This window comes from Oncorhynchus tshawytscha, linkage group LG09 (genome assembly GCF_018296145.1).
Source record: "Oncorhynchus tshawytscha isolate Ot180627B linkage group LG09, Otsh_v2.0, whole genome shotgun sequence".
NCBI classification, from domain to species: Eukaryota; Metazoa; Chordata; class Actinopteri; order Salmoniformes; family Salmonidae; genus Oncorhynchus; species Oncorhynchus tshawytscha.
Window position 1 is genome coordinate 38,497,365 of NC_056437.1, and position 22,307 is coordinate 38,519,671.

At 42.3% G+C, this 22,307-nt stretch overlaps 1 protein-coding gene across 2 annotated transcripts in view; it reads right to left on the reverse strand.

Annotated features, from left to right (window-relative positions):
* Positions 1-22,307, reverse strand: part of LOC112257929 (AP-2 complex subunit beta) — a 66,768-nt gene that overhangs the window by 35,161 nt on the left and 9,300 nt on the right. For both annotated transcript variants that reach the window (XM_042326865.1, XM_042326864.1), the window contains exons 7-14: positions 19,020-19,241; positions 14,059-14,179; positions 12,820-12,915; positions 12,497-12,612; positions 12,159-12,324; positions 11,413-11,511; positions 11,010-11,269; positions 10,146-10,341 (exon numbers count right to left, since the gene is read on the reverse strand). In XM_042326865.1, coding sequence (XP_042182799.1) covers positions 10,146-10,341; positions 11,010-11,269; positions 11,413-11,511; positions 12,159-12,324; positions 12,497-12,612; positions 12,820-12,915; positions 14,059-14,179; positions 19,020-19,241 — 1,276 coding nt within the window. The remainder of the gene's footprint in view (positions 1-10,145; positions 10,342-11,009; positions 11,270-11,412; positions 11,512-12,158; positions 12,325-12,496; positions 12,613-12,819; positions 12,916-14,058; positions 14,180-19,019; positions 19,242-22,307) is intronic.

A 22,307-nucleotide genomic window follows, 5' to 3' on the forward strand; every position in this document is an offset into this window, starting at 1 on the left:
CTACACACAATAACCCATAATGACAAAGTGGAAATAGGGTTTTATGTTTGCAAATGCGTTAAAAATAAAAAACAGATACCTTATTTACACAAGTATTCAGACCCTTTGCTATGAGACTCAATTGAGCCCAGGTGCATCCTGTTTCCATTGATCATCGTTGAGATGTTTCTACAACTTGGAGTCCACCTGTGGTAAATTCCATTGATTGGACATGACTTGGAAAGGCACACACCTGTCTATATAAGGTCCAACTGCTGACAGTGCATGTCAGAGCAAAAACCAAGCCATGAGGTCTAAGGAATTGTCAGTAGAGCTCCGAGACAGGATTGTGTCGAGGCACAGATCTGGGGAAGGATACCAAAAAATGTCTGCAGCATTGAAGGTCCCCAAGAACACAGTGGCCTCCATCATTCTTAAATGGAAGAAGTTTGGAACTACCAAGACTTCCTAGTGCTGGCCGCCCGGCCAAACTGAGCAATCGGGGGAGAAGGGCCTTGGTCAGGGAGGTGACCAAGAACCCAATGGTCACCCTGACAGAGCTCCAGAGTTCCTCTGTGAAGATGTGAGAACATTCCAAGACAACCATCTCTACAACGCCACTAATCAGGCCTTTATGGTAGAGTGGCCAGACAGAAGCCACTCCTCAGTAAAAGGCATATGACAGCCCGCTTGGAGTTTGCCAAAAGGCACTTAAAGGAATTTCAGACCATGAGAAACAGGATTCTCTGGTGTGATGAAACCAAGATGGAACTCTTTGGCCTGAATGCCAAGCGTCACGTCTGGAGGAAACATGGCACCATCCCTACGGTGAAGCACTGTGGTGGCAGCATCATGCTGTGGGGATGTTTTTCAACAGCAGGGACTGGGAGACTAGTCAAGATTGAGAATGAAAACCTGCTCCAGAGCGATCAGACTGGGGCGAAGGTTCACCTTCCAACAGGACAACAGCCCTAAGCACACAGCCAAGACAAGGAGCGGCTTCCGGACAAGTATCTGATTGTCCTTGAGTGACCCAGCCAGGGCCCGGAGTTGAACCTGATAGAAAATCTCTGGAAAGACCTGAAAATAGCTGTGCAGACACGCTCCCCATCCAACCTGACAGAGCTTAAAATTATCTGCAGAGAATGGGAGAACCTTCCCAAATACAGGTGTGCCAAGCTTGTAGCGTCATACCCAAGAAGACCGTAATCACTGCCAAAGGTACTTCAACAAAGTACTAAGTAAAGGGTCTGCATACTTATGGAAATGTGATGTTTCCATTTTAAGACATTTGCAAAAATGTCTAAAAATCTGTTTTTGCTTTGCTATTACTGGGTATTGTGTGCAGATTGAGGGGGAAAATTATTTAATCCATTTTAGAATAGGGCTGTAATGTAACAAAATGTGGAAAAAGTCAAGGGGTCTGAATACTTTCCAAATGCACTGTATCATTAAAAAGTTGTTATTACTGTCTGTCAAGAGGAGAAAGTCTCCCTAAAACATAAGATAAATACAGTGGGGCAAAAAAGTATTTAGTCAGCCACCAATTGTGCAAGTTCTCCCACTTAAAAAGATGAGAGAGGCCTGTAATTTTCATCATAGGTACACTTCAACTATGACAGACAAAATGAGAAGAAAAAAAATCCAGAAAATCACATTGTAGGATTTTTAATGATTTTATTTGCAAATTATGGTGGAAAATAAGTATTTGGTCAATAACAAAAGTTTCTCAAAACATTGTTATATACCATTTGTTGGCAATGACAGAGGTCAAATGTTTTCTGTAAGTCTTCACAAGGTTTTCACACACTGTTGCTGGTATTTTGGCCCATTCCTCCATGCAGATCTCCTCTAGAGCAGTGATGTTTTGGGGCTGATGCTGGGGAACACAGACTTTCAACTCCCTCCAAAGATTTTCTATGGGGTTGAGATCTGGAGACTGGCTAGGCCACTCCAGGACCTTGAAATGCTTCTTACGAAGCCACTCCTTCGTTGCCCGGGCGGTGTGTTTGGGATCATTGTCATGCTGAAAGACCCAGCCACGTTTCATCTTCAATGCCCTTGCTGATGGAAGGAGGTTTTCACTCAAAATCTCACGATACATGGCCCCATTCATTCTTTCCTTTACACGGATCAGTCGTCCTGGTCCCTTTGCAGAAGAACAGCCCCAAAGCATGATGTTTCCACCCAAATGCTTTACAGAAGGTATGGTGTTCTTTGGATGCAACTCAGCATTCTTTGTCCTCCAAACACAACGAGTTGGGTTTTTACCAAAAAGTTATATTTTGGTTTCATCTGACCATATGACATTCTCCCAATCTTCTTCTGGATCATCCAAATGCTCTCTAGCAAAGTTCAGACGGGCCTGGACATGTACTGGCTTAAGCAGGGGGACACGTCTGGCACTGTAGGATTTGAGTCCCTGGCGACGTAGTGTGTTACTGATGGTAGCCTTTGTTACTTCGGTCCCAGCTCTCTGCAGGTCATTCACTAGGTCCCCCCATGTGGTTCTGGGATTTTTGCTCACCGTTCTTGTGATCATTTTGACCCCATGGGGTGAGATCTTGCGTGGAGCCCCAGATCGAGGGAGATTATCAGTGGTCTTATATGTCTTCCATTTCCTAATAATTGCTCCCACAGTTGATTTCTTCAAACCAAGCTGCTTACCTATTGCAGATTCAGTCTTCCCAGCCTGGTGCAGGTCTACAATTGTGTTTCTGGTGTCCTTTGACAGCTCTTTGGTCTTGGCCATAGTGGAGTTTGGAGTGTGACTGTTTGAGGTTGTGGACAGGTGTCTTTTATACTGATAAGTTCAAACAGGTGCCATTAATACAAGTAACGAGTGGAGGACAGAGGAGCCTCTTAAAGAAGAAGTTACAGGTCTGTGAGAGCCAGAAATCTTGCTCCTGGATTTATTTTCTCATTTTGTCTGTCATAGTTGAAGTGTACCTGTGATGAAAATTACAGGCCTCTCTCATCTTTTTAAGTGGGAGAACTTGCACAATTGGTGGCTGACTAAATACTTTTTTGCCCCACTGTAAATAGAGCTTCCCAAAAAGCTGCTGCTCATTTCACATGCTAAGCACGGGCTATAATGGTTATCCAGATGAGCAGCCACAAAACAACACGACCTATTAGCAAATGAGCCTTCATTATCACATTGTTACAATAGAGATTCAAATGTGCTGTGTATAGCTAGCTAACTTGGACGTTTTAGAAGCAAAACTGAAATGTTAATTAGTATGCACCGCCTTGTCAAACAAAACAACTCATCTGCATGAAGACCAAAACAATCTTGACAGTGCAATAATATTAGCAGCATACAACCTGATAAGACGATATCACTATCCACCGTCCACCATTAGGACCAAACTTCGGGGTCCTGTGTGTGTGCCAGAGCCACCATGGCGTGCCAAGCCCCCGCCTCGTGTCTCTTCTGTATTGAGATGTCAGAGTGAAGCCACATCGTGACATCCCTGGCCTGCATGCCTCTCTGTACTAGTGTCTGGCAGATCAATCAGGGACAGCGAGGCAGGCTTCTCACTGACAGACAGTGTCTCTCTGTTGCTGCTGCCCAGCATACATCACCCTTGATGTGTTAGCCAGAATGTGTGTACACTATTTGAACTGTTGATGCATACAGGGGAAAAAAGTATTTGATCCCCTGCTGATTTTGTACGTTTGACCGCTGACAAAGAAATTATCAGTCTATAATTGTAATGGTAGGTTTATTTGAACAGTGAGAGATTGAATAACAAAAAAATCCAGGAAAACATGTCAAAAGCATTAAAAATTGATTTGCATTTTAATGAGGGAAATAAGTATTTGACCCCTCTGCAAAACATGACTTAGTACTTGGTGGCAAAACCCTTGTTGGCAATCACAGAGGTCAGACGTTTCTTGTAGTTGGCAACCAGGTTTGCACACATCTCAGGAGGGATTTGGTCCCACTCCTCTTTGCAGATCTTCTCCAAGTCGTTAAGGTTTCGAGGCTGACGTTTGGCAACTCGAACCTTCAGCTCCCTCTAAAGATTTGGCTAGGCCACTCCAGGACCTTAATGTGCTTCTTCTTGAGCCACTCCTTTGTTGCCTTGGCCGTGTGTTTTGGGTCATTGTCATGCTGGAATACCCATCCACGACCCATTTTCAATGCCCTGGCTGAGGGAAGGTTTGACGCTACATGGCCCCGTCCATCGTCCCTTTGATGCGGTGAAGTTGTCCTGTCCCCTTAGCAGAAAAACACCCCAAAAGCATAATGTTTCCACCTTGTTTGACAGTGGGGATGGGGTTCTTGGGGTTATAGGCACCATTCCTCCTCCTCCAAACACAGCGAGTTGAGTTGATGCCAAAGAGCTCCATTTTGGTCTCATCTGACCACAACACTTTCACCCAGTTGTCCTCTGAATCAATCAGATGTTCATTGGCAAACTTCAGACGGGCATGTATATGTGCTTTCTTGAGCAGGGGGACCTTGCGGGCGCTGCAGGATTTCAGTCCTTCACGGTGTAGAGTGTTCCCAATTGTTTTCTTGGTGACTATGGTCCCAGCTGCCTTGAGATCATTGACAAGATCCTATCGTGTAGTTATGGGTTGATTCCTCACCGTTCTCATGATCATTGCAACTCCACGAGGTGAGATCTTGCATGGAGCCCCAGGCTGAGGGAGATTGACAGTTCTTTTGTGTTTCTTCCATTTGCGAATAATCGCACCAACTGTTGTTACCTTCTCACCAAGCTGCTTGGCGATGGTCTTGTAGCCCATTCCAGCCTTGTGTAGGTCTACAATCTTGTCCCTGACATCCTTGGAGAACTCTTTGGTCTTGGCCATGGTGGAGAGCTTGGAATCTGATTGATTGCTTCTGTGGACAGGTGTCTTTTATACAGGTAACAAGCTGAGATTAGGAGCACTCCCTTTACGTGTACTCCTAATTTCAGCTTGTTACCTTTATAAAAGACACCTGGGAGCCAGAAATCTTTCTGATTGAGAGGAGGTCAAATACTTATTTCCCCCATTAAAATGCAAATCAATTTATAACATTTTTGACATGTGTTTTTCTGGATTGTTTTGTGTTTTTTCTGTCTCTCACTGTTCATATAAACCTACCATTAAAATGATAGACTGATCATTTCTTTGTCAGTGGGCAAACATACAAAATCAACAAGGGATCAAATAATTGTTTCCCTCACTGTATGTTTAATGTGGATATGATGATAACATAGCTATCCTGATCATGTAATAAACTCAACTTCCAAATTCAGCAGATACTTTGTCAAAAAGCTAATCAGAGTTCCCTTGCACCATACATGAAGATACTAAATCAGTCATACAGTGCTGTGAAAACACATTTACCCTCCTAATTTCTTCTACTTTTGCATATTTTTTATACTGAATGTTATCAGATCTTCAACTAAAACCTAATATTAGATAAATGGAACCTGAGTAAACATACAGTTGAAGTCAGAAGTTTACATACACTTAGGTTGGAGTCATTACACTCATTTTTCAACCACTCCACAAATTTATTGTGAACAAACTATAGTTTTGGCAAGTCGGTTAGGACATCTACTTTATGGCATGACAAGTCATTTTTCCAACAATTGTTTACAGACAGATTATTTTACTTATAATTCACTGTATCACAATTCCAGTGGGTCAGAAGATTACATACACTAAATTGACTGTGCCTTTAAACAGCTTGGAAAATTCCAGAAAATTCCTTAAATCTTCTGATAGGCTAATTGACATCCTTTGAGTCAATTGGAGGTGTACCAGTGGATGTATTTCAAGGCCTACCTTCAAACTCAGTGCATCTTTGCTTGACATTACGGGAAAATCAAAGGAAGTCAGCCAAGACCTCAGAAAATAATTTGTAGACCTCCACAAGTCTGGTTCATCCTTGGGAGCAATTTCCAAACACCTGAAGGTACCACGTTCATCTGTACAAACAATAATACGCAAGTATAAATACCATGGGACCACAGAGCCGTCATACCGCTCATGAATGAGACGCATTCTGTCTCCTAGAGATGAACATACTTTGGCGCGAAAAGTGCAAACCAATCCCAGAACAACAGTAAAGGACCTTGTGAAGACGCTGGAGGAAACAGGTACAAAAGTATCTATATCCACAGTAATACGAGTCCTATATCGATATAACCTGAAAGGCCGCCCAACAAGGAAGAAGACACTGCTCCAAAACCACAAAAAAAGCCAGACTACGGTTTGCAACTGCACATGGGGACAAAGATCGTACTTTTTGGAAAAATGTCCTCTGGTCTGAAGAAACAAAAATAGAACCATTTGGCCATAATGCCCATCAATATGTTTGGAGGGAAAAGGGGGAGGCTTGCAAGCTGAAGAACATCATCCCAACCATGAAGCACGGGGGTGGCAGCATCATGTTGTGGGGGTGCTTTGCTGCAGGAGGAACTGGTGAACTTCACAAAAGAGATTGCATCATGAGGCAGGAAAATTATGTGGATATATTGAAGCAACATCAAGACAGTCAGGAAGTTACAGCTTGGTCGCAAATGGGTCTTCCAAATGGAACATGACCCCAAACAAAATGGCTTAAGGACAATAAAGTTAAGGTATTGAAGTGGTCATTACAAAGCCCTGACCTTAATCCTATGGAAAATGTGTGGGCAGAACTGAAAAAGCTTGTGCGAGAAAGGAGGCCTAAAAACCTAACTCAGTTACACCAGCTCAGTTAGGAGGAATGGGCCAAAATTCACCCAACTAATTGTGGGAAGGTTGTGGAAGGCTACCTGAAACATTTGACCCAAGTTAAACAATTTAAAGGCTATGCTAACAAATATTAATTGAGTGTATGTAAACTTCTGAGCCACTGGGAATGTGATGAAAGAAATAAAAGCTGAAATAAATCATTCTCTCCACTATTATTCTGTGGTGATCCTAACTGACAGGGAATTTGTGAAAAACTGAGTTTAAATGTATTTGGCTAAGGTGTATGTAAACTTCCGACTTCAACTGTAACACAACAACTACATACTTATTTCATAAACAAAGTTATGCAACACCCAATGCCCCTGTGTGAAAAGGTCCACCCCCTTATACTTCTGTAGAATTCTACAGGAGAATGTCAGGCCAGCCATCTGTGAGCTGAAGCGCAGCTGGGTCATGCAGCAAGACAATGATCCAAAACACACAATCAAGTTTATATTAGAGGTCGACCGAATAATCGGATTGGCCGATTAATTTGGGCCGATTTCAAGTTTTCATAACAATCGGAAATCGGTATTATTGGACACCGATTTGGCCGATTATTATAATTTATTTTTTTACACCTTTATTTAACTAGGCAAGTCAGTTAAGAACACATTCTTATTTTCAATGACAGCCTAGGAACGGTGGGTTAACTGCCTTGTTCAGGGGCAGAACAACAGATTTTTACCTTGTCAGCTCGGGGATTCAATCTTGCAACCTTACGGTTAAACTAGTCCAATGCTCTACCCACCTGCCTCACGAGGAGCCCGCCTGTTACGCGAATGCAGTAAGAAGCCAAGGTAAGTTGCTAGCTAGCATTAAACTTATCTTATAAAAAACAATCAATCAATCATAATCACTAGTTATAACTACACATGGTTGATGATATTACTAGTTTATCTATAGCGTGTCCTTCGTTGCATATAATCATTGCGGTGCGCATTCGCGAAAACGAATGTTGTTGCTCCAACGTGTACCTAACCCTAAACATCAATGCCTTTCTTAAAATCAATACACAAGTATATATTTTTAAACCTGCATATTTAGTTCATATTGCCTGCTAACATGAATTTCTTTTAACTAGGGAAAATGTGTCACTTCTCTTGCAACAGAGTCAGGGTATATGAAGCAGTTTGGGCCGTCTGGCTCGTTGCGAACTGTGTGAAGACTATTTCTTCCTAACAAAGACAGCCAACTTCGCCAAACGGGGTATGATTAAACAAAAGCGCATTTGCGTAAAAAGCACAATTGTTGCACGACTGTACCTAACCATAAACATCAATGCCTTTCTTAAAATCAATACACAGAAGTAGATATTTTTAAACCTGCATATTTAGCTAAAATTCTTTTTAGGTTAGCAGGCAATATTAATCAGGTGAAATTGTGTCACTTCTCTTGTGTTCATTGCATGCAGAGTCAGGGTATATGAAAACAGTTTGGGCCGCCTGGCTCGTTGCGAACTAATTTGCTAGAATTTTACATAATTATAACATAACATTTAAGGTTGTGCAATGTAACAGAAATATTTAGACTTAAAAATGCCACCCGTTCGATAAAATACGGAACGGTTCCATATTTCACTGAAAGAATAAACTTTTTGTTTTCGAGATTATAGTTTCCGGATTCGACCATATTAATGACCTAAGGCTCGTATTTTTGTGTGTTATGTTATAATTAAGTCTATGATTTGATAGAGCAGTCTGACTGAACGATGGTAGGCACCAGCAGGCTCGTAAGCATTCATTCAAACAGCAGTTTCGTGCATTTTGCCAGCAGCTCTTTGCAATGCTTCAAGCATTGCGCTGTTCATGACTTCAAGCCTATCAACTCCCGAGATTAGGCTGCTGTAACCGATGTGAAATGGCTAGCTAGTTAGCAGGGTGCGCGCTAATAGCGTTTCAAATGTCACTCGCTCTGAGACTTGGAGTAGTTGTTCCCCGTGCTGTGCAAGGGCCACGGCTTTTGTGGAGCGATGGGTAACGATGCCTCGAGGGTGGCTGTTTTCGATGTGTTCCTGGTTTGATCCCAGGTAGGAGCAGGGAGAGAGACGGAAGCTATACTATTACACTTGCAATACTAAAGTGCCTATAAGAACATCCAATATCCAAAGGTATATGAAATACAAATCGTAGAGAGAGAAATAGTCCTATAATTCCTATAATAACTACAACCTAAAACTTCTTACCTGGGAATATTGAAGACTCATGTTAAAAGGAACCACCAGCTTTCATATGTTCTCATGTTCTGAGCAAGGAACTTAAACGTTAGCTTTCTTACATGGCACATATTGCACTTGAACATGTTTCATTATTTATTTGAGGCTAAATTGATTTTATTGATGTATTATATTAAGTTAAAATAAGTGTTCATTCAGTAGTTGTAATTGTCATTATTACAAATAAAAATGTAAAACCGTCCGATTAATTGGTATTGCCTTTTTTTGGTCCTTCAATAATTGGTATTGGCGTTGAAAAATCATAAATCGGTCGACCTCTAGTTTACATATACATTTGAAGTTTTGGAATGGCCTAGTCAAAGTCCAGACCTAATCCAAATTGAGATGTTGTGGCAGGACGTGAAAAGAGCAGTTCCTGCTTGAAAACTCACAAATGTCGCTGAGTTGAAGCAGTTCTGCATACAAAAGTGGGCCAAAATTACTCCACGGTGATGTGAGAGACTGATTAACAACTACAGGATGTGTTGGTTGCAGTCATTGCAGCTAAAAGTGGCACAACCAGTTATTGAGCTTAAGGGGGCAATTACTTTTTCACTTTTTCACACAGGTGAATTATGTGTTGCATAATATTGTTAATTAAATAAAATAAGTATAAATGTTTTCGTTATTAGGTTCCCTTAATCTAATATTAGGTTTTGGTTGAAGATCTGATAACATTCAGTATCAAAAATATGCAAAATAGAGAAAATCAAAAATGGGAGAAACACTTATTCATGGCACTGTACATCGATGAGTTTGATGTCGCCAAGGAAACTTCCAACAGCCTGACTAGAGCATTGACATCTGACAACACTGCCCCGCCACAGCAAAAAAACTATGCCTTTTCACTCCACAGTAAAGTTTAGGCCTACAACTTCATAATATTTGACAGGAACACCATGTACCACTGTCACTGATGCATTCCAAAAGCTGCAGTTATCCTAGTAATACGCAGATGCAATTAAAATGCCCTCTAGAATTCCTCTGCATCCCTACAACATCTCAGGTGAAAAGCCCGAGAAAAGCCTATCCTGCTTAGGAAACCATCAATGAGACCACAATCTCCACACGACATCATACTACGTTTTATTGTTCATGGCACAATGAAACAATCTGGAGTGCGGTCCTACTGATCCCTCATGGACTACATTGACAATCCCCACCATTCCAACCCAAATAAATAAACTCTGTTGTTTGCAATTCTGTGTGAGTGTCCGTCACTCACCAGGCTGTCGAGGCCTCCGCCCAGCAGGTCAACAGCACCCATCTGCATGGAGGACTGCTGGGGCACGTTGACGGGGGGACCCAGGTCCAGGTTGAGCAGGTCTCCCAGCAGGTCACCCTGGGAGGGGATGACTGACTGGGCCTGTTCAATGGGGGCCGCTGGCCCTGCGCTCACCGGGCTCTCGCCTGTGTCAATGCTGAGAGGTGGAAAGAGAGGACACAGAGATGCTAATATGTCAGTGTTTCCCCTATATTAATTTAGCAACACTTCTAAATAGTTGCCACCACTCCCAGAAATATGATCATCCCCCCCACCCCCCCGGGGAACAACTCAAACCAGATATAAAGTATAGGAGAAAATATACTGGAGATATACATGCTTTAATAAGATTTTTTTTAGAACTAACAATCACCAAAATAAAAACTAGACCTTCAGGGAGAATCTAAAATGTAAAAAATGTCATGGCATGGGGCCCCCATTGATTTTGTTATAATGTTTGAGTCACTCAGATAGCATAAGACGGCATTCTCTCAGCCCTACGTCGAAATGTGTAGAATTGCAGGAAACTAGCTTTACAACTAATCTTCTCTCTGCCCCATGGCAAAATGTGTAGAATTGTAGGAAATTGGCTTTAAAACAGCAACATTTTGTATCTGCATCCAAGAAGAGGGCCTCTAAATTTAGGTCGGAGACAGCGCTATTGCCACGCCCACTATGGGAGAACAGATGTTGGTATTCGTGTGTAAGCAATGATAGCCTTTGTGTTGTGCTAGAGGGGGAGGGAAGCTTTATTTGGGGGGTTAGGTGAGTGTCTGTCTTCCTGGGACTTGGTAACTGAGTAACTTTCTCATAACTGTGTCTTACCTGCCGTGCTGGATGGGCAGGTGCTTGCGGTGGATGCCATGGCTACCCTCCACAAAGGCGTTTGGGGGCTTGTGGTAGACGGAGGCCAGGGAGCCAATGTGGCAGATGAGTTCATCCAGCAGGGTGGGCTCAATCAGGTCCGTCTCCTCCGAGATCAGGGGCTTCTCGGACAAGACCACCTCCTTGGCAGTCACCGGGTCGGTGGACAGCAGGCGCCAGTAGATGTAACCCCTGTCACGTAGGTCAGGGTTGTCGGAGTCCTAGGATGACACAAGGGGAAGGAATCACAGTGGTGAATAGACAGTGTTGAGTTGAAGTTTGAAACAGTTTGAAGCAAAAGAGGGAGATATATTGGTGTGTGTCTCTCTCTGTGTGTGTGTGTGTGTGTGTGTGTGTATGTCACCTGTGTGGCCAGACTAAGGACCTGCTGCACCAGCTCCTGAGTCTCAGAGGGTTTCTTGAGGAATAGTTTGACGATGGCCGTCAGAAGAGTGAGCTGGACCTGAAACACAACACACCCCCAAGACTGAATGGTCTGACCCCACAACCCAGATAATAAAGGTAATTATTGTTAGGGCGGGGCCAAATCAACTCCTAGCCACAAGGCACATGTAGATCTGAAAGGATGGCTTTAATGAAAGCAATATAGCAGAAATTAAAGACAAGGGGCAAGGTGGTTGCTCTTACCATATTCAATCCAGTCTTTGCCCTAGATTAATTTCCAAGCAGGGCGTAATAGTCCCAAAGGCAACAACAAGGCCATCTGGCATTAAGATAGTCAAATGAAACCAACAAGGTGAAACATTGATCCAATCTTTTCAAATTGATATTAATGGTCTTGTGGGGTAGAATTAGATTATAAATTGCAGACCTCAACTGACCTGGCTGCTCTGCTCTGGGACAACTGACCTGGCTGCTCTGCTCTGGGACAACTGACCTGGCTGCTCTGCTCTGGGACAACTGACCTGGCTGCTCTGCTCTGGGACAACTGACCTGGCTGCTCTGCTCTGGGACAACTGACCTGGCTGCTCTGCTCTGGGACAACTGACCTGGCTGCTCTGCCTGGACTGACCTCTGCTCTGGGACAACTGACCTGAGCGCTCTGCTCTGGGACAACTGACCTGGCTGCTCTGCTCTGGGACAACTGACCTGGGTGCTCTCGTCGTGGAAGCCCTCCAGGAAGCTCTCCAGCAACTCGTCAGCGTTGTCGATCCTCTCAGCGTACTCGCCCACGATCCAGATCATGGCGGCGCGAGCATCCGGCTCGTCCAGAGAGTCCAGGTTCTCACACAGCGTGGCGATGATGCTCTCATACCTGAAGAGATAGAGAACACAAAGGGTCAGGGTATATACTAGTGTCTGTCTGGGCCTTGGAATATACACAGGTATTATATATACACAAACAGAGGCGGTATAGGTCCTATTGAGGGGAAAAAATCTCCATCTTCATTGATAATTATCGGGGATGGAGGGAAAAGGACACCTACTTGTTGGGGTATTTGCGGAAGATGTCCCTGATGACCACGATGGCCTCCTGCACCACATAGTTGACTTTGGTCTGGATGAGGTCCAGCAGGGTGCTCACACAGCGCTCAGCAGATTGCTAACAGAGAGACAACAGGAACAAAGTCAACACTGACCCAACACAGATTTTAAAAAAATTAAAAAAAATGTAATCAGTGGCCAAAGTACCTCATTTAAACTCCTTCAAACAACTTCATAGGATTGGATGGCACTTTTATGGAAGAGCTATAAAATCTGATCAGAGACCCTCTCTGCGTCCATCTATGATGGGGTCTCAGATTCCTACCTCTACTTTTATGGCACAGCGTCCGATGGCTCTCACTGCCTTACGCACAAAGTCAACATCCACCTCGGTGGCGTACTCCTTCAGCTCAGCCAACACCTGGGGAGAGAGCAGGGCATATGAGTGAAAAACATGACACACACACACACACATTTACACACACAGTCGCAGTGGGAGGACAAGCAAGCGTATTGACATTGTAAGAGAATGATTTGAGGAGACATGGTTAAGGTTGGTGAATTATGTATGCATCCAAGGCTAAACTACCCAAGCCAAGGCTTGTCTTTTAACAGCAAAGGAAGCAAGTACATCCACTGTCCAAAACGTGTGTTCATTAAGGCATCATCTGACAGCATGCCTGTCAGAGTACCAGCTAAAACAGATTAGGAGTGACGCATTGGGAGGTGAACATGTCTATCGAAATAAGTCTTCAATATAAACTAAGTATACAAAACATTAAGAACACCTGCTCTATCCATGACATAGACTGACCAGGTGAATCGAGGTGAAAGCTATGCTCCCTTATTGATGTCACTTGTAAAATCCACTTCAGTGTAAATGGAGGAGACAGGTTAAAGAAGGACTTTTTAAGCCTTGAGACAAATGAGACATGGACTGTATGTGTGTGCCATTCAGAGGGTGAATGGGCAAGACAAAAACATATAAGTGCCTTTAAACAGGGTATGGTAGCAGGTGCCAGGTGCACCGGTTTGTGTCAACAACTGCAGCTCTGCTGGGTTTTACACGCTTAACGGTTTCCTGGGTGTATCAAGAATTGTCCACCACCCAAAGGACATCCAGCCAACTTGACACAACTGTGGGAAGCATTGTAGTCAACATGGTCCAGCATCCCTGTGGAGCGCTTTCGACACCTTGTAGAGTCCATGCCCCAACAGGGGGGGGGACTCAATATTAGGAAGGTGTACCTAATGTTTGGTATACTCAGTGTTTTGGTGCAGCTGAACAGATTAATGCAAATCTGGGCTAGCTCCTGTTGTTTTTTAAGGGCCATGTTCTTATGTTAACAAAAGTGTATATTTTTGTGGGCCAATAACATTATTCTAAGTCAAACAGATACCGTATGAAAAACAAACAAAACATATACAGTATGGAGCTATCATCCCCAAAGATGGTTTTCTGTATAGAGTGACTAAGTATAAAATGATGTACAGCAAATCATGAGAAATGAACACCCTAATACAGACTTCCATTCAGTGAGGTATGGGGTTCCATGAGCAGTACCTGGGCTATGTTGGCCTGGGAGGCCAGGCGAATCATGATATCCAGCTTCTCCAATTTGACGTAGATGGGGTCGTTGTACTTGACAAAGAACACCTTGATCTCCTGCTTCAGAATCTCTGGCCTAAATAGTAGAGATTACATTTATAATGGGAACAGAACAACTCTATGTGTCTATCTATGTGGTCCTGATCTGAACCCACAGAGCTGAGAGATGGGAAAGGTACATAGGAAGAGAAATGCTGTCATCTAGTGGCTAGGAAGTAAGGAGGACACAAAACATGGTGCCAAGACATAAAATGGTCCAATGCAGCCGTTTTAATCTCAACATCAAATAATTTCTCTGTAAAAATGAACTTACTGTGACTGACTTAAAATGGTTAAAAAAAAGGTATACAAAATGCTTCTTAGCATAGAGCAAGCAAGAATTTTGCTAGAACTGTCTGGGAGTGGTCTGAGTGGGAGGGGAAAACCAAAAACTAGCTGTTATTGGCAGAGAAGTTTGGAACTAACTTGGTTATTGGTCTATTAAGTCAAAGTTGCAGGTCCATTATTATATTCTGAGAGAGCAACTTAGCATATATAACAAGTTAATAAGAAATGCCAGACGGGCCCATTTTTCTAAATTGATCACTAATAATCAGATTAATTCAAAAGTGCTCTTCTCGACCATTGATGGCCTGATAAATCTTACCCCCGCAAACCTATGTGAACTTTCCAAACGTGATGAGTTTGCGGCATATTTCAGAGACAAGATAACAAACACTAGGCTGGGTATCAGTCAAGCAAGACCTGATGAGAAGTTTGATGATATGTGCCTTAGCCTACCACGCAAAGGCACTATGGATTTATTTTCCATGGTTAACACCAACATCCTCAGGAATGTGATAACACAAGCCTTGTAGATCCCATCTCCACCACCTTCTTCAAAACGTTTGTTAATTTCATATCTGAAGAAGGGCAAGCTATTGTTAACCACTCCCTGTTCACAGGCACTTTCCCCACTGCACTGAAAACTGCTATGGTGAAACCCCTTCTGAAGAAAATAAATCTAGTTTCTTCAGCTCTTAGAGATGTTCAACCAATCTCCAACCTTCCATTCTTAAGCAAAATTCTGTAGAAATATGTTTTCAAACAGCTAAATGATTTTTTAAAAAATCCAATCTGGTTTTTGTGCCCACCACAGCACAGAGACCGCTTCAGTTAAAGTGGTAAATTATCTTTGTGCCAACACAGATGCCAAACAACTCTCTGTCCTTGTACTCTTGGATTTAAGTGCAGCATTTGACACTGGTGACCATGATGTCCTTCTGGACAGACTGTAGAGGTGGGTTAGCCTCTCCGGTCCAGTTCAAAATTGGTTTAACACCTATTTAACTGGTGGAGAGTTTGTCACCCGTGGTAAAATTAACTCAAGAGAAAATACATATCACGTGGCGTTCCACAAGGTTAGATTTTAGGTCCGGAACTGTTCAGTTTATATACAGCACGTTACCCCTTAGCAGCATTTTTCAGAAAGCACAGTATTGATTTTCACTGCTAGGCAGACGATACACAACTTTACATTTCTGTGTCACCAGAAGATTTTAGCTCCACTGATAAATTATTAGACTGTATTCCTAACTTAAATACTTGGATGGCTCATAACTTTCTCCAGATTAATCAATACAAGACCAAGGTACTTACTGTTGGAGCCAAAGCACAGAGAGGATCTGGTCGCACATTTTAATTCACTGGCAATAAAGATAAAACACCAGGTAAAAAACCTGGGTGTCATTTTAGAATCTGAATTCAACTTCAGATCATACATTAGGAATGTGACCAAAATAGCTTTTTACCAGCTGAGGAACATTGCCAAAGCAATTTCTGATCACAGGCTGATACTGTAATACTCTCCTGGCTGGTCTACCCAAGAAAAGCCATTGGTCAACTGCAAAACATACAGAATGCTGCAGCACGGGTACTGTCCAAGACCAGACAGAAAGCACACATTTACACCGGTTTTTAAAGGTCTCTGCACTGGCTGCCTGTGACTTTCATAATTAATTTTTAAAAGTATTTTATTGGTTTTTAAATCAATCTACGATTGTGCACCCCGATACATGTCAGACGTGCTTTTAAGTTATGCACCCAGTAGGTCTCTCCGGTCCTCTGGTACTGGCCTTTTAACTTTCCCAAAGTCTAGGAGCAAGAAGCATGGAGAGGCAGCATTTAGTTATTATGCCCCCAGCCTCTGGAACAGCCTACCAGAGAACCAGAGGGGGGCCAGAAACTGTGGACAAACAGTACCAGTCAAAAGTTTAGACTTTTTTCCTACTCATTCCTGGGCTTTTCATTAATTTTGACTATTATCTACATTGCAGAATAATAGTGAAGACATGAAAACTATGAAATAACACATATGGAATCATGTCGTAACCAAAACAAACATTTGACTGGTACTGTATTTAAAAGAGATGTTAAACACACCTTTTAAGCTTTGCTTTTCTTTAGGGTGCTTTTTAATCTTTCAATTTTTATTGTTCTTATTTTTTTCCCCCTCATGTTTGTTGTGTAGTGTATATATACAGTGCCTTGCGAAAGTATTCGGCCCCCTTGAACTTTGCGACCTTTTGCCACATTTCAGGCTTCAAACAAAGATATAAAACTGTATTTTTTTGTGAAGAATCAACAACAAGTGGGACACAATCATGAGGTGGAACGACATTTATTGGATATTTCAAACTTTTTTAACAAATCAAAAACTGAAAAATTGGGCGTGCAAAATTATTCAGCCCCTTTACTTTCAGTGCAGCAAACTCTCTCCAGAAGTTCAGTGAGGATCTCTGAATGATCCAATGTTGACCTAAATGACTAATGATGATAAATACAATCCACCTGTGTGTAATCAAGTCTCCGTATAAATGCACCTGCACTGTGATAGTCTCAGAGGTCCGTTAAAAGCGCAGAGAGCATCATGAAGAACAAGGAACACACCAGGCAGGTCCGAGATATTGTTGTGAAGAAGTTTAAAGCCGGATTTGGATACAAAAAGATTTCTCAAGCTTTAAACATCCCAAGGAGCACTGTGAAAGCGATAATATTGAAATGGAAGGAGTATCAGACCACTGCAAATCTACCAAGACCTGGCCGTCCCTCTAAACTTTCAGCTCATACAAGGAGAAGAATGATCAGAGATGCAGCCAAGAGGCCCATGATCACTCTGGATGAACTGCAGAGATCTACAGCTGAGGTGGGAGACTCTGTCCATAGGACAACAATCAGTCGTATATTGCACAAATCTGGCCTTTATGGAAGAGTGGCAAGAAGAAAGCCATTTCTTAAAGATATCCATAAAAAGTGTTGTTTAAAGTTTGCCACAAGCCACCTGGGAGACACACCAAACATGTGGAAGAAGGTGCTCTGGTCAGATGAAACCAAAATTGAACTTTTTGGCAACAATGCAAAATGTTATGTTTGGCGTAAAAGCAACACAGCTCATCACCCTGAACACACCATCCCCACTGTCAAACATGGTGGTGGCAGCATCATGGTTTGGGCCTGCTTTTCTTCAGCAGGGACAGGGAAGATGGTTCAAATTGATGGGAAGATGGATGAAGCCAAATACAGGACCATTCTGGAAGAAAACCTGATGGAGTCTGCAAAAGACCTGAGACTGGGACAGAGATTTGTCTTCCAACAAGACAATGATCCAAAACATAAAGCAAAATCTACAATGGAATGGTTCAAAAATAAACATATCCAGGTGTTAGAATGGCCAAGTCAAAGTCCAGTCCTGAATCCAATCGAGAATCTGTGGAAAGAACTGAAAACTGCTGTTCACAAATGCTCTCCATCCAACCTCACTGAGCTCGAGCTGTTTTGCAAGGAGGAATGGGAAAAAATTTCAGTCTCTCGATGTGCAAAACTGATGGAGACATACCCCAAGCGACTTACAGCTGTAATCGCAGCAAAAGGTGGTGCTACAAAGTATTAACTTAAGGGGGCTGAATAATTTTGCACGCCCAATTTTTCAGTTTTTGATTTGTTAAAAAGTTTGAAATATCCAATATATATATATATATACACACATACATACATACATACATATATATATATACACATACATACATACATATATATATATATACACATACATACATACATACATACATATATATATATACACATACATACATACATACATATATATATATATATATATATACATACATACATACAAAAAATGAAAATAAAAAACAGTGAAAATAAAAACAGAAATATAAATTCACTGTTTTTTTATTTTCATGTTTTCCTGTGAAGCATATTGCATTGCATTCCATGTCTGAAATGGCCTATATAAATAAAGCTTGATTTGATTAACTGATTTACCGCCTAGTGATGTCACCAGGCAGGCCAAAACGCCATGCGAACAAAACAGGATGACCTTTCAGGCAGTCTTTTCATTTTTCACAGTATTATTCCAACCTCAGTGTGGAAATAATTGTAATTATTTATTTAACTATGCAAATCAGTTAAGAACAAATTCTTATTTACAATGACGTCCTACCCCAGCCAAAGCCTAACCCGGATGACGCTGGGCCAATTTGTTCTTAACTGACTTGCCTACTTAAATAAAGGTTAAATAAATAAATACAAATATTTCCACACTATGAGGTTGGAATAAAAATTAGATTGAGAGAAAAAAAAATGTAAATTCATTTTACAATAAGGCTGCAACCTAACAAAATGTGGAAAAAGTCCATGGGGTCTGAATACTTGCACTGTATATATAAAACACAGAAAAATTATATTTTTTACTTCACTGGGCCTTATCCAACACCAAACATTCCACATCACTGAGGATTAATTTAGAAAGTGATAAACTAAACACATTTTGATGGATTGCTCTGTTCCAGCCCTGATCCCTTGGAGGCTAGCAATAATAACTTAGCATTAATGTTGAGTGTAAATTTCCCACTGACCTTTTCTGGACGATGAGGTTGATGTTCCTGAGGGCCACATACTGGACCTCTGGCTCCCCAGAGAGCAGGGTGACCAGCGGTGGGGACAGCTTCTTCAGCAGGGTGTTGTAGTAGTCCGACTCCTTGGGCAGAAGCTCCAGGAACTTCATCAGCACCTTAACGGCCGACAGCACCACCGCCGAGTTGGCATGGGAGAGACGGGGAGTGACACGCTCGCAGATGCTGGAAAATAAAGAGGACAGGTGGGTTTATTAGTGCAATCTATATTACAAAAAATGTAATAGTTGACAACACCATAAGTGATTTTAGTGCACAAACTCAGCAGTTTACTTTAGATGCAATAAACGTCTGGTGGAGATTGTGGAGATTAATCACAACTCCCTTTACAGGACATAACTAATTGGTACATAACAAATAGCTCAGATATTTTTTATTTTGGCTAGCATGGCTAGAAGAGATCTCAGTGACTTTGAAAGAGGGGTCTCAAAGGAGAATGTGGGGTTTAAAGCGTGTGCGTGTCACCAGATCTCAACCCAATTGAACATTTATGGGAGATTCTGGAGCGGAGCCTGAGACAGTGTTTTCTACCACCATCAACAATCAATTTCACATGGAAGAATGGTGTCGCAACCCTTCAATAGAGTTCCAGGCACTTGTAGAATCTATGCCAAGGCACATTGATGCTGTGGTGGCCCAATGCCCTATAAAGACACTTTATGTTGGTGTTTCCTTTATTTTGGCAGTTACCTGTATCGATCTCAATGCTATACTGAATTCCATGGTTGCCTTGGTAGTTCACTCCTGCAAATGTATCCTTAATTATTTGTTTTAGGTGTTTATGTGCATTGTTTTTCTCAACTTATTTTTTCCCCCCCAACAACATTAAATTAGTTAACACATGACTACTTCTCCAACCAAATAGCTAATTGTTTGGATTCAAATACCAGCTCCAATCCTAATCTCTTCTTATCTCATCTCCCATTTATTGGATCAAAGGCTGGACCAAAAGAGAAATGGCAGCAACTATCACTCACTACACCCAAAGATTCCTCAGAAGTGCAGGGAGATGAAAAACAGCCTAATGCAATACAGAATCCTGTGGTGGAAATTACAACATTATGTTATTCACATGACTTTATATTAGAATGTATTCTTGTATTAGTACTTTCACACTTTGTCTGTTCTTCTGAGAGGAGCCTCTGAGGCTTAACGCTGACAGTTGATTTACAATGCCTTGGTGATAAAAACCTAAAGACTGCATTCCATTCCATGATTAGTGTCTGTGAAATGCTGGCCTGTCTGCCAGTGCCAGGCAAACCCTCCTTCCAGTTTATTTCTCCCACATTGCAGATGAACACTGGACTTCATAATTTGAGGGAAGGACCTAGTGTCCTATGTTGCATTAGTATTTCTGTATAAACAAGTAGTAAAAGACCTAGAGACAGACATTTGGCACCATGTAAATCTTGCTGTCTGCTGCTTGATATCACAATGTACCTTTGTATAATTCAACACATCTGTTGTTTGTCATGAACATTCAGGAGGATGTACTTTGCTATAAAGATCTGTAACCCAAATCTTTTTCGTTGGGCTCTCAGGAATCACTTAAGGGTGGTCGTTGACCACTCCGTTATTGCAATAATTAATCATAAAGTTTGATTGTTTTGAAGAAATCTAAAAGTCTCTCAGAAATATTCCACGACAATCCTCAGGAAAAAAATGCAGAAAAAATGCATGTCTATTGTGTGCAGTCACACTGCGAGCAGTACATCACGCACACCGGAGGTGGATAATAAAGGACACTGGCCTGTTCTGCAGGCTGCCCCTTTGGCAACTTCCAAAGTTATTCAACTGGGCCTTTTAAATGCAGGATCCATAAACAACAAAGGGTTACTACTTAATGACACTGATAGAGGTCTAGACTTTCTCTGCCTCAGTAAGACTTGGCATCAGCCCAATGAGTACATATCCCTCAAACAATGCACTCCATCTGGTTACACCTACCTGGACTGTTCTCGCACATCTGGACATGGTGGTGGATTGGATGTAATCTGCAGGACTGACAGCACTGTGAAGTCTACTCCAGTACCAGCAATCTCATGTTTTGAATGCATGGCTTTCAAGAGCACTGGCTCTGTATCAGTACTGGCTGTGCTGATTTATCGACCTCCGAAGCTCAACTCTGACTTTCTTGCGCAACTATCTGAGCTACTAACACTCCTGAGCCCTTTGTGCCCTGCTATGCTAGAGCTTGGTCATTTCAACATACATGTCGACTGCAGTCTCTCTATCGGCCTGGCTGATGTCCTGGACATCTTTGGACTCCAACAGCACGTGGACTTTGCCAGCCACAACAAAGGCCATACACTAGACCTGGTCTGTACTACAGACGTGGAATTCTCCAAATTGGAAGGAAACGTGTCAGGGATGTCCTTCACTCTAGCTATTCCTCTACCCACTCGGCCAAACAAACACTCCATTCAGTTTAGGAGTCTAAAAACAAACACTGGCCAGATTACTGAATCCATCTCCTACATGCAAGTTACTGACTCGTGGCTCAACACAACACTGCATTTGCCTCCATACTGGATAAAGTTGCTCCTTTGGAAACCCGAATGGTGTCTTACTCCAAATCTTCTCCCTGGTACACCGAGGAGCAGAGCAACGCTCTCTGAAAGCAACTGGCCATCGTCTAGAACAACAGTATAAGAAAACTTGGTCTAACTGTATATGCGCAGATGTATGAGCAACATCAGCAAGAATACAAACAAGCCTTAAATGCACCTCGGACATCCTACTGGTCCTAACTGATCAGCAACGCCATTGGTAACTCCCTGTTCTCTACTGTGGACAAGCTCCTCCAACCTATAATCAATTCTGCTACCTCAGCCTCCCGAAGGTGCAATCAATACCTGTGCTTCTTCCAAAGCAAAATTGAAAACATCAATAACACCATCCCATCCTCTCCAGCCCCGGTAGTTGAGGTACCCAGTCCTACGCTCCCTGAAGTCAAGGTTATCCACCTTTACCACAGTCACTGCAGCTGATGTAACCAAGCTAGTTAGGACAATGAGGCCCATCACTGGCTCCCCACCTCCCTGACATGCTTACCTGCTCTGGAGCCTTTCTTCACCGAAATGATCAACAAGTACCTCATCACTGGATGTGTCCCTACTCAGCTCAAACTGGCCAGTCAGACCAGTACCTAAAAAGCCTGGATCTGACCCTGACAACCTCAAGAAATACAGGCCTATTTCCAAGCTCCTCGAACGTACTGTTTCTTACTCC